Below are 13779 nucleotides of genomic sequence, written 5' to 3'. Positions count from 1 at the left end.
TACTTTCTGCCTTTGTTTCTTGAGTAATTAATTGTACTAGAGGAATTTTACTAGTTTTGTCTAAGACTCAACATTGCGCTTTATTGTTCTCTATTGTATAATAGTTTTGTATTCAGCAGTTTCTGCTTGTATCTTCATTATTTTCTATTTTCTTCCTACTCTTTGGGTTTATTTTGCTGTTTTGTTTCGCTTCGTAGGTTGGATGCCTAACTCATTTTTAGTTTTTTTTTAGAGTAAAAATTTAGAGCTATAAGTGTCCTTAAGTGCTTTAATCACATATTGCAAATTTTGCGTGGCAAAATATACATAACTTAAAATTTACCCTTTTAACCATTTTTAGGTGTACAGTTCATTGGCATCAAGTATATCACAGTGTTGAGCACCGTTACCACTATCCATTTCTAAAACTTTTTCATCATCCCAAACAGAAATTCTGTACGCATTAAACAGCAACTCCCTATCTCACCCCCGCTCCCAGGCCATGATGACCTCGGCTCGACTTTCCGTGTCTATGAATTTGACCACTCTAGATACCTCATATAAGTGTCCTTTATTAATTCTAGAAATTTCTCAGCTTTAATTTACCCTGTGAACCATTCTCTCATTTATTCTATCATCTTATTCTGGAACTCCAAATAGATATATCTTAGACTATCCAACCTACTTATCTTACTTCTCTTTCATATTTTCTATCTCTTGAATCTCTGCTGCATTCTAGGTATTTTCTTCAGATAGATGTCCCCCTTCACTAATTCTGTCTTCTGCTGAGTCTATGCTGCTTTTTACTTCAAATGTTGGGTTTTAATTTTCAGGTATTTTTTTCTTATAGAAAGTTCTTTATGATTATTTTTTATATTTGCTTTTCTTCTGCCTTTTTTTTTCTTGTGCTTCTTAGACATATTCTGTGTCAGATCATTGCACATCTATTTCACCAGTCTGGCTAGTTCTCAATCATATTACCTTATTTAATTTCTGAATTTTCACTATAAGTTGTTCCTTTTCTTTATAATTTTATCTTTGGGTGTTTAAGATCTGTGTTGAAGTTGTTTTCTTTAGGCTTTATATTTATATGTGGTTCTGCCATTCACCAGTGAGTGCTACCACATTCAATTAAACATATTTGGAATTTTTTGGGACCTCATCGGTAGAATGAATTCAGACCATATAGTGCATTTTGTTGTTAGAATTTCTGAGAGGGTTCCCCCCCCCCCCCCCCCCCCCGCTCTGCCATGTCACTGGACTTAAAATACTAAAGGTTTTGTTCTCTTCTGCCCAGGTGGATTTTTTTCCTGGTTTACTGTTTTATAGATTATAGCCTTTAAGGTCCTAGCCTTATGTGGGAAAGATTCCTATTAGATTTTTCAATTTAGGGAGACTCTGGGTTTTATCACCTGTCCCCTGTGATACCCATCAAAGTGGAAGTTTATGATCTCCAGAGCTTAGTCAAAAATCCCTTAAGAATAACTGGATTAGTAAATTGCTTACTCTCTTGTTCCTGGTTTCTCTTTGCTTTGAGGGCTCTATGGAAACATTCCTTTCATCTTAACTAGCTTATGCATGCATTTTTAAAGATTTGATATGTTATCCAGTTCTTTCTTTATTTGAGTGTGAATTAAAGTTTCTTTTCCTTTTTCTCCTTTGTTCTTTACCAGTGTCCTAATTGTGTTTTCTGCATCTCTTCCACTTTTTTCCTTTTTGGCTTTGCTGCTAATAGGCCTGATGTTGTGGGCATTGACACCAAATGAAAACACTCCTTTCATTCTAATTTGTGAACTTCCTGTTCACTGTGTGTGTTGTCTGCTTAAGGTGATTTGGGATATTTTTGATGCTTTTACTCAAAGGGCTTTTGGAGTGGGAAAGGGATAAAAGGCCAGTAGTGTTGGGCTCTTGTAGCTTACTGAGAGATTGTTAGATGTCTTATGAAATAGTGTTGCATTATTACATTCATAAGTATTGAAAATCAGGGTCCGTTTGTTTATATAAAATGTAAATAAAAATACAAAGCAAAATTGTGCTTTTAAATCATATTTTTTAATAGTATGTGGTTTGTCCTTGGAGTACCATAGATGATCTGAGTAGATCATAATCAATTTAGTAATTTCTACTAGTTGGACTGACTGGTTCCAGACACTACTCCTTTTTTTTTTTTCTTCTCTTTTTTTTCTGTTGTGTATTTAGCTTCCCCTAGTCTCCTTCAGTAGACAATTGAGGAACTGTTTGTCTTTTGAGTCGTGTCACAATTAAACAATAGGCCTGTTAGAAGAGTACAGTGTGTTTTGGGCATGCTTTTTGTTTTGCCTACTTGTTTTTCACTGAAAAGTAGAAAAAGTAAAAAGTGTTTGAACAGATTTGAAGAGAGACATTACTTATCATTTGCTCTTTTTTTTAGAAAACACTTTTGAGTAATGATGGAGCAAATCGGCATTTTACCATGAATTGATTTTATATTATTATTTCTGCCTATAAGATGTAAAGAACCTTGTCGTATCCTCTTTTAGCACTTTTTAGGCAGTCAGCAACTTCATTAGAAGCAATACACAAATACACTGCTTTATGGAAAAGGATCAAAGACTAAGGCTGTGAATTGGTTGTTAGGAGAAGACTGTAAATCTTTCCAAAGATATTTTTGTTAATACAGGATAGTTGATATTCTGGTGAAATGCTCTTTGATAAGAGAACTAATAAATTCAGGAAGAATAATATTTCATCTAGGCACAGTATATTCCATAAATCAGTAAAGATTATTATCTAATACATACAAGGATCTCACCAGAAAAGTAGTGGGAAATGTAAGACTCATGAAAGTACTTGAAGTGTATTCTATGTTAAACATTATAGGAGATAGTAAAATAGTATAGTAGTAGTGGTGATGGTAGTAGTAGTATAATTCCTGTCTTTAAATTGCTTGAAGCCTTGGGTAGGAAAAACACCCAAAATTGTGATTAATGATGCACAGTTATAATTCATTGCCAAAGAATGGTTGTTCGTAAACTTGAATTTGAAACTTAGTTTCGTTAGTAATTAGATTTGTGTGACTTTAGGCAGACCACTTTTTGGTGAGTCGGTTTCTTTATATATAAAATAAGGAAAATGGACCATCAATTCTAATCCTTTCCGACTTTAATACTCTCTGGATTTATTTTCCTGTGTAACTCATATTCAGAAGATGTGAGGGGTCATTTTAAGCAGAGATAGGTACACAGGAATGACCTTACATAGGGAATAGTTTTTCCTGAGCATGGAAAGATTTGGTTGGATAAAGAAAAGGATAGAGAAGACTCATAGATATACAGAACAAACTGGTGATTGCCTGATGGGAGGGGAAACTGCATAACTGGGTGAAAAAGGTGAAGGTATTAAGAAGTCCAAATTGATAATTACAAAATAGTCACAGGGATGTAAAGTACAACTGGGGAATACAGTCAGTAATATTGTAATAACTATAGTACCAGGTGGGTACTAGAGGAATCAAGGGGATTACTTTGTAAACTATATAAATATCTAACCACTATTTTGTACACCTGAAACTGATATGAAATAAAATTGAATGTCGACTCTAATTGAAAAATAAAAATTAGAAAAGGATGAAGGAACTTTGAGAATGAAGAAATATATTCACAAAGATTTAGGCCAAGAAAGTCTTTGATATATTTGGGGAACATGAAGCATAGGATTTTATGTGGTGCATTCTTTGAGAATCAGATTGATTCATTAATAAATGGCCTCAGCCAGAGTTTAGTCCTCAGTCTTTTGGTTATGGGTAGCTGTGCATTTAATCAATTCTTTCTCTGAAACTTCAGGAAGCCATTCAGAACTTTTTCTAACTTGTTTCTGTGAACAGTAGGTGAAGAAGACGCAGAGACTAGTTAGAGTAACCCTGCGATGAAGTTAAAGTCCGCAGCTAATAAGCTGGTGGCAGAGTAGTCATCGACGTGTGTCAAAAGTAGTGCTTATATTTACTAAGATCTAATCACTTGTGTGGCATATTACTAAGAATTGTTGTTGCTGTCATATTTGTCATTGAGCCATTTTATTAGAGACATCTGTGACTCATATGTTTAGGATTAAATTTGGGTTTTGTTTCAGCATGTGTTTCCTACAGGGTACGTCATGTTAATTGGGATTTGCCTTGCGACAGATAATCTAACTTAATTTATAATATATGATCACCAAGAAGAAAGTTCTGAAACACAATGTATTGGCTTTTCTTTAGTTCTGTTGGACTGAATTTATGCAGAAAATGAAAAGTTACTTCACAGTATATTAAAATGGAGCTGTAAAGAATTTTGTTTTGATAATCAAAGTATATAAAGAAAGGCTATATTCTGAAAGTTGTCACTTACTGTCATTTGCTTAGAATTCAGTGGTGTTTTTCATATAAATATCAATTTTTCTGGCTAACCCACGAAAGCCTACTGATCTTTCTGATTTTTGTTAAGAACAATATAGTAAATACCATTGCATGTGTATCGATATTCATCTGTTTTAAGATTTAATTAGGTTTTTGCACCTTAGCTTGGATATCTAGCCATTGATTACCTTTTCCCATGTTAAAAATATGTTCTATTGACTATGGGATGAAATAAATATGGATCTTCTGCCACTGCAGTAAAACATCAGAAAGAATCGGAGGTATGAAAGTGAGATACAGAGCTGGCGTGCACTTCAAAGCAGTAATTTTCAAAGTGTGTAGTCTGGGGTACCTTTTAGGGTCCGTGAGGTCGGAACCTATTTTCATAATATTGAGACGTTCTTTGCCTTTTACACTGTGTTGACATTTGCACTGATGGAGCAAAAGCAGTGACGGTGAACCGCCTGTATTTTAACACAAATGAAGGCATTGGCCATGGGGTTGTAATTTTTTTTAAAAAGCCAGGTTCACTTAAGTATGTACTTGATGAAACAATGAAATTAATCTTTTTATGTTTTTATTTTGCGTTCACTTTTAAAGTATATAGCAAAATGGGAAGTATAAGGTGCTTATTAAGTATCAGTGGTTGTCTTGCAGAAAACCACTTATGTGATTGAACTGAATACCCCCTTTTTCATGGAATACCATTTTTACTTGAAAGAACAACTGACCCACAAACTCTGGTTGTTCAGACTTAGGTATTTGGTAGACATTTTCTCTTATATGTTGGCAATCAATAAAATTTAAGCTTTCAAGTGAAAATTTGAATTTTAGAAAAGTTGTATCTACTTTCTTGAGTTTGACAGTTTCCCAGTTCTTAGAGAAATCTGTAAATATATAGAATGTCTTCATAATTCGGCAAACAAATATTTTCCAAATAATCAGTTTCTCACATATAAAATGCACACATATGTAAAAGGTCCATTCAAAGTGCAAGAAAAGTCAGTGGGTTTAATGTAACCGAGTACAAAAAATTTATTACCATTGTTTCAGATTCCATAACTAACTTTTAGGAAGGTTGTGTTAGGATAATATCAAAGAGGAATACGACAATTATTTGAAAGCTACTAAAATACTTTCTTTTTCAGCTACATATCTATGTAGACCAGATTTTCTTCATATACTTCAAAACATGTAACACAGTAGATTGAATGCAGAAACAGATATGAGAATCCAGCTGTCTTCTACTAAGCCAGACATTTAAAAGATTTGCAGAAATGTAAAATAATACCACCTTTTATTTTATTATTTTTTAAGTGTTATTTACATTAACATGTAATGGGTTTATTTTTTAATATAATAAATATTTAAATAAGTTGTTTTAATTTTTTATAGTAAATATAGACAGATGTAACCCACATAAAGAAAAATTACTTGGGAACCTAAAATATTTTTTAAAGTGTAAGGGGGTCTTGAGGCCAAAATGTTTTGAGAACTGCTACTTTGAAGAAATGGAGTGGTTTTTAATTTGCATGTGTTGAGATCAGATATTGATAAAGGGTATGCATGACCTAACTTACATGACTATGTATTGGTCTTTTCCACTCTTGATTATGAACTCTTAGAAAAGAATTAGGTCCTCTAACTTCTGTCATAGAATAGTAGTAGCAGCAACACTGAATATTAATTCATTGAATTTTTATTTTGTGCAGTAAATATTCTTTTTTAAAAGTGAGATATAATTCACATAACAAGTTTACCATTTTAAAGTGTACGATTCAGTGACCGGTTTTAATATATTCACAAGGTTGTGCAACCATTATCAGTGTCTAATTCCAGAACATTTTTATTCTACCAAAAGTAACTCCATTAGCAGTCACATCTCATTCCTCTCACTCCCTAGCAACTACTAATCTAGTTTCTCTATAGATTTATGTGTTCTGGATATTTCATATAAACGGAATCATACAATATGTGGTCTTTCCTCTCTTTGGCTTTTTTCACTTACGTTTTCAAGATTCAACCATGTTGTGGCATATGTCAGCACTTAATTCCTTTTTATGGCTGAATAATATTTCATTATGTGGATATACCATGATTTGTCTGTTCCGCTATTGATGGGCATTTTGGTTGTTTCCATCTTTTGACTGTGAAGAATAATGCTGCTATGAACATTTGTATACAAGATTTTGTGTGGACATGTTTTAGTTCCCTTAGGTGTGTACTGGGAGTGGAATTGCTAGGTTGTATGGTAGGTAACTGTATTTAACTTTTGGAGGAACTTATTATTTTTTAGATAGACTTTTTATTTTGGAATGATTGTATTAGATTTACAGAGAAGTTGCAAAGAGTAGATTTCCTATATGGCTGTCGCCCATTGTTGTAGCCACCAGCCCCCGAAAGACACATAGACCACCAGAAATCCGTGAGTTATAGGAAACACACTCTTTTATTCAGCCAGCCGGGTCTGCCAGGGGTACGCAGACCCCAAATTAAGCAGCCCCGAAATGTAGAGGTACAGGGTTTTTAAGCCCCAAATCTCATTCTTTATTCTGTCTAAACACAAAGGTCTATCCTTGTATTCATTACCTGTCAACTCACAGGTCAGGTGCGTAAGCGGGGTTACAGAAGCAGAAAGCTTGTTTAGAATGTTATGTTCCTATGGGTAACAGCCTATGTTTCTATGGACATAGCCATGTTCCCATGGGCATAGCCAAGCAGTAATTTTCCTGCAAGTAATAAATTTCTAGCAGTCATTTTTCAGCCATTACACCATCTTCCCCTAATGTTAACGTTACATAAACTATAATATGTATGTCAAAGCAAAGACGCCTACATTGGTACATTACTAATAACTAAACTCTAGATTTTATTTGAATTTCACCAGTTTTTCCACTAATGTCCTTTTTCTGTTCCAGTCTACCACATTGTCATACCTTCTTATACCCTTCTGCTCTGTGACAGTTTCTCAGTTTTTGTTTTTCATGTTCTTGACAGTTTTGAGGAATACTGGTCAGGAACTTTGTAGAACTCAGTTTGGGTTTGTCTGATGTTTTTCCCATGATTAGATTGGATTGTGGGTTTGGGGGAAGAATACCATTAGATCAAGGGGTGAGTGACATCAACGTGACTTATCACTGATTAATGCAGTTGTGATGAAATAAGAGGTTCTAGTGAAAGTCACCTCACAGAGTGACCTGATCATAAATTTCTAACTGGTCAGGTCGTATTGGGTAGTCAGTCGGTCACACCCCAGGCAGATAACTTTTTAGTAAAAGGTTTATCTTTGCCTTAAGCAAGCCCTGTACATTGTTTCTATGCATCTAGGTTAACACACCTTTGAAATAAACCAGTAACCACACCTAAGAAAGCACATAATCTTAACTATCCTGTAATCCAATCCCCAGTTTCTTCTTCCCAACTTCATATAATCTTCCTTGTGTTCTCTCCTACAAACTTATTCTCTGAAGCATATACTTCAATCTGTTGAGATCTTGCTTCCACGTATATACTCCTTTTTGCTCAAATAAATTTTTATAAAAATTCTCTACAGGTTTGGACATTTCTTACGTAGACACAGTGTTTACTAGATTTTTCTACTGTGAAGTCATTTTACCCTTTCCTTATTCTTTAGAAATGCATCATTAAGTCCAGCCTACACTCAAGTATGGAGAGAAGTTAAGCTTTAACTTTTAGAGAGGGTTGTATCTATATTTATTATTTGGAATTTTTTTGTAAGGAAGATTTCTTCTCCATTTTATTTATCGTATCAATATAAATATATATGTATAAAATATGTATTTTATACTTTGGGTTATAATCTAATACTGCTTTATTAATTTTGTTGCTCAAATCATTCCAGCCTTGGCTTTTTAGAACTCTTTCCTAAGTCCCTTGACATGCACTTATCCTTTTTAAGTACATAAGATGCTCAAGGATCATCTTTTACTTTCCTGTCCCAGGCCCAGAACCATCCACTACTCTAAGGAACCCTGAAGCACACACACTTAAATAAATGGTGGAACCAGGATCCCAAACAAAGCAGTCTGATTTCACAACTCGTGCTCTTTACCACAGTACTGGACAACATGCAGCTGAAGGTGCACGGGCAGTTTCTGGTCATGTACCATCTATGAGCCAGCCTTAAGTATAGAATTTGTAGTCAGTTTACACCAAATAATTACTGTACCCTGACTGTTCTATATTGATTTTTTTAAACTACAACTGTGATGATTATAATTAAGTTAAAATTAGTTACTGGCTAGGAATAACAATATTTTGGTGCATTTCCTTTTATGTGTGCATGCAAATGTATTTTTGAAATTTTATTCTGATTTTTTTATTTAATATGCATAAATATGGAGCATTTACCATGTAACCAAAATCTGGTCTTGCCAATTCTGTTGTCACTGGTGATTAAAATGAAAGTGAGCTGCTCTAGGGTTAATCTATTTTGCCTTAATGTTATGCCATCAGACTTGATTTATCGATTCATCAAATAATCCTCAAAGTATTGTTTGAGGATTATTAAGCCTTGTCTTCCTTCCATTTGCACCAATAGATAAGCCCCCTTATGTAATACACACTTGGCAGTCCACACTTAAATAGCCACTCACATCCTGTTTGCATCCCACCCTAAAACAAAATGTGTTTTGTTACCCGCTGGTTTGGAAGAATCATCTGACTATATGTCACCTGCACTACCTTCCTAGATCTCACCCCCACTTTTTCCTTTGACCACCAGTAGTTTAATTTTACTTCAGGCAGTCTATCTCACACAGATATAAATCTTTTCTCACTCCCTTCTCCCAACCCTTCTCTAGCTGGTTATTCTCAGAAATTTTATTTTCTCTCATTCTCCATCTTTTGTAGGCTGAGAAATAACTGTCATTATGGCAGATAAAATGCAGAGTAGTGTTAGTGATATGCTCCTATTAAGTAAAACAAGCTGTAAGATTTGGAGTAGAATTAGGAGTAATTATCTCTTTATCCCTTAGTTCTTCTCAAATATACCTACTTCACATACTAGCATTCAAACCAAATAAAAAAATACTTTTATTTTTAATTTTATGTAAATATAGTTGGCATTCTTTTCATTACATATGCAAAGTTTTGTTTGCTTACATGCATTAAATAACTTTATAATAAATTAGGATCTAATTACCAATCAAAACCCAGTTTAATAGGGAAATGTGTTGTTTTCTAAAATTTGTAGTCAGAACTCAACTGTAAATTAGGCATCACCTCTCCTAAGGCTGATTTTAAATGTGTATGATTCACTTTTTGAAGGACTTAAAATATGTATGCATGTTGCAGCTGCTAGCCCCTGAAAGACACACAGACCACCAGAAATCAGTGAGTTATAGAAAACACACTCTTTATTCAGCCAGCTGGGTCTGTCAGGGGTACGCAGATCCCAAATTAAGCTGTCCGAAATGTAGAGGTACAGGGTTTTTAAGCCCTAAACCCCATTCTTCTTTCTGTCTGAACACAAAAGTCTGTTTTTCTTCCATTTACTAACTGTCAACCCACAGGTCGGTTGTGCAAGTGGGGGTATAGGAGCAGAAAGCCTATTGTTAGAATGTTATGTTCCTATGGGTGATAGCCTTTGTTCCCATGGATGATAGCCTATGTTCCCATGGGCGATAGCCAAGCAGTAATTTTCCAGCCAGCACATATGTAACAAGGTTAAATTTCCACTGGGTTAGCCATGTGAGTAATAGGGGTTACTTGGCTGCCTGGAAAGGGCATCACAGGGTGATAACCTTGGGATATGGCCATACTCTGGTTTTTAGTCAAGCTCTGGATTTATTTTTGTCAGTGTTCCCAAATGGATCAAGTTCTGTAGCACTGTCTGCAAAACTTGCGAAGGACCAGCGTGTGTAGTTAGGATGTCAGTATATCAGAGAGAACAAATGTCGCATCAGTGGCACATTCTCATCCTTTAGGAAAGTTTATATGAAGGCTAAGTTGTAATCCCAAGGCTGGTGAGCATGAAAACAGATTGGGAATGGGGGCTGGTTGATATATTTAATAGCAAATGTCCTACCTCTGCTGTAGAAATGGAGGATATGTATCAGACATATACTTTGATTGGCTGGTTAGGACATAGTCTTCCTCTTAGGAATTCTCTTTTTTTAAGAGTCATTGTTGTCTGTGTTATTAGTGGAACATTTATTCTTAGAAACAATTGATTAGGTGCATATATTTTTTTAAGCCTATAGCTCCTGGTATTCCTAGGTAGTCTCCCATCTAAGTACTAACCAGACCCGACCCTGCTTAGCTTCCAAGATCAGACGAGATCGGGCATGTTCAGGGTGGCATGGCCATAGACTAGGTGCATATTTTTTGATATGTTAGCATCATCATGCTTTCCCCAAACTACCATAATCCTCCTAAAATCAGACTTGGCTTTTCAGACTTTCTCTCAGCTAACCACTTACTAACTTCGTTAGGGGCGATTGCCTATATTGGTAGCCAATTTGACCTCTTGTCGAGTTTTATGAATTTTGCAAATTTCACTCTAAATGGATAACATTTTCTAAGTCGGAAGTTGGGGAGGGGATTATTACTGTTTTGTGTTTGTCCATACAGTTTTTTACCTTGTTATTAACTGTATGTTTTTGCCAATTTCAGGCCACATCATAATTCTGAATCATGTCTGATAACGGAGAACTGGAAGACAAGCCTCCAGCGCCTCCCGTGAGAATGAGCAGTACCATTTTTAGCACTGGAGGCAAAGACCCTTTGTCAGCTAATCACAGTTTGAAACCTTTGCCTTCTGTTCCAGAGGAGAAAAAGCCCAGGAATAAAATCATCTCTATATTCTCAGGCACAGAGAAAGGTAAATAGCTGTGGTGGTTTCAAGAGTCTCAGTTAACTTATTTTGTTACCTGTTTTGATATCTTTTCAATTAAAGTATAATAAGTAGATTTTTTTATGCGGTGAGAACAATAAACAGATCCAAGGAAACATTGATGGTATATAGGCACTATTAGAAAGTCTAGTTTATTTTAAACTGTGATAGAAAAGAGTAAAACTAAGGTTGTTGCTCAGCCTGCTTGTTATGCCAAGTGAATTTCTATGCTCCTTCAGTTTTCATGAAGAGTTTGGACCATGTTGGCTTTCCAACATTAATGAGATTTGTTATATTTAAGAAAGACCTATTTTTATAGGAATGGTTACATAGGGTCTGCAGTCTCCTATCTGAAATCCCTAAAGCCACCTGTGTGGTGGAGTTAAGAGTTTTTTGATTTCTGAGTAAGTAGTCTTTTTATCATGGATTCTGTAATGCTCTCACAAGCATCTGAGGCAGCACTCAGCAATCAACATGTTAATGTATCTTCCACAAACATGACTAGGCTGGGGTTTCTCAAACCCACTATGGTTTCACATAGTGAGAATTGTTTCATGAAACTTTTGTGTCAGTTAGTATATGTACAGGCATACCTCATTTTATTACTTTCCAGTTACTGCATTTTTTATGAATTGAAGGTTTGTGGCAACCGTACATCAAGCAACTCTATCGGTGCCATTTTTCTCACAGCATTTGTTTATTTCATGTCTGTGTGTCGCATTTTGCTAATTCTCCCACTATTTCAAACTTTTTCATTATTATATTTCAGCAAATACTATATTACATTGTGTTCTATTACATTACATTACATTATATATTATAGTAATCAGTAATTGGTGATCTTTGATGTTACTAATGTAATTGTTTGGGGACGCTGTGAACCACACCCATCTAAGATGGCAAACGTAATCGATAAATGTTATATGTGTCTGACTGCTCCACTGACAGCCATTCCCCCATCTCTCACCCTCTCCTCAGGCCTTCCTATTTCCTGAGACACAGCAGTATTGAAATTTGGCCAATTAATATACAGTGGCCTCTAAGTGTTCAATTGAGAGGAAGAGTGCTTGTCTCTTACTTTAAATCAAAAGGTATAAATGATTACGTCAACGGCCAAACAGCCATACCACCCTGAACAAGCCCAATCCCATCTGATCATGGAAGCTAAGCAGGGTTGGGTCTGGTTAGTACTTGGATGGGAGATCACCTAGGAAGACCAGATACTGTAAGTGTAAAAAATAAAAAAGGGATTGTAAGCTGACAAAATCCTTGCAATCTGTGAGGTCAACCAAGGGTTGCCCTCCTAAAAAAAAAAAAAGATTAAGCTTGATGAAGAAGGCACGTTGAAAGCCAAAAACTCAGCCTTTTACATCAAACAGTTAGCCAAGTGGTGAATACAAAGGAAAAGTTCTTGAAAGAAATTAGAAGTGCTGTTTCGGTGAACAAATAAATGATAAGAAAGCAAAACGACCTTATTGCTGATATGGACAAAGTTTTAGTGGTCTGGATAGATCAAACTAGCTACAGCATTCCCTTAAGCCAGAGCCTAACCCAGAATAAGACCCTCACTCTTTTCAATTCTTTGAAGGCTGAGAGAGGTGAAGAAAGTGCAGAAAAAAAGTCTGAACCTAGCAGAGGTTGGTTCATGAGGCTTAAGGAAAGAAGGCATCTCCATAATATAAAAGTGCAGGGTGAAGCAGCTGATGTAGAAGCTGCAGCAAGTTTTCCAGAAGATCTAGATAATTAATAACGTGGCTATACTAAACAACAGATTTATTGGAAGAAGATGCCATCAAGGACTTTCATAGCTAGATAGAAGTCAGTCTGCTTTCAAAGCTTCAAAGGACAGGCCGACTCTCTTGTTAGGGGCTAATGCATCTGGGAACTTTAAGCTGAAGCCAGGGCTCATTTACCATTCTGAAAATCCTAGAGCCCTTAAGAATTCTGCGAAATCTTCTCTGCCCCGTGCTGTATAAATGGTAACAACAAAGCCTGAATGACAGCATATCTGTTGACAACATGGTTTACTGAATATTTTAAGCCCAGTCTTGAGACTTACTGCTCAGACTGGAAGATTCCTTTCAAAGTACCACTGCTCATTGACAATGCACCTTGGTAATGTAAGAGCTCTGATGGAGTTGTACAACAAGGTTAATATTGTTTTCATGCCTGCCAACAGCATCCATTCTGCAGCCCATGGATCTAGGAGTTATTTTGACTTTCATGTCTTATTTATTTAAGAAATACATTTCATGAGGCTCTAGCTGACATCGATAGTGATTCCTCTTATGGATCTGGGCAAAGTAAGTTGAAAAGGATTCACCATTCTAGAGGCTGTTAAGAACATTCGTAACTCATGGAAAGAGGTCAGAATGTCAACATTAATGGGAATTTGGAAGAAGTTGATTCCAACACTTATGAATGACTTGAGGGGTTCAAGACTTCAGTGGAGGAGGTAATGGCATATGTGGTGGAAAGAAGTTCTACTCTGGGTAAAATGCTATCAAACAGCGTCACATGCTCCAGAGAAATCATTTGTGAAAGGAATAGTCAATTGATGCAGTGGACTTCA

At 35.7% G+C, this 13779-nt stretch overlaps 1 protein-coding gene and 2 pseudogenes across 1 annotated transcript in view; 2 read left to right on the top strand and 1 right to left on the bottom strand.

Moving 5' to 3' along the window:
- PAK2 (p21 (RAC1) activated kinase 2) overlaps positions 1-13779 on the top strand; it is a 79609-nt gene that overhangs the window by 23157 nt on the left and 42673 nt on the right. Inside the window, exon 2 of the mRNA XM_016135275.2 lies at positions 10988-11195. Within this exon, the coding sequence (XP_015990761.1) occupies positions 11009-11195 (187 nt within the window). The 5' untranslated portion in view covers positions 10988-11008. The remainder of the gene's footprint in view (positions 1-10987; positions 11196-13779) is intronic.
- Positions 10567-10685, bottom strand: LOC118602226 (annotated as a pseudogene).
- On the top strand, positions 12321-12439 carry LOC118602478 (annotated as a pseudogene).

This window comes from Rousettus aegyptiacus, unplaced genomic scaffold, assembly GCF_014176215.1.
Source record: "Rousettus aegyptiacus isolate mRouAeg1 unplaced genomic scaffold, mRouAeg1.p scaffold_m13_p_4, whole genome shotgun sequence".
In the NCBI taxonomy this organism is placed as follows: Eukaryota; Metazoa; Chordata; class Mammalia; order Chiroptera; family Pteropodidae; genus Rousettus; species Rousettus aegyptiacus.
This window is presented reverse-complemented; position numbering and strand designations above follow the sequence as displayed.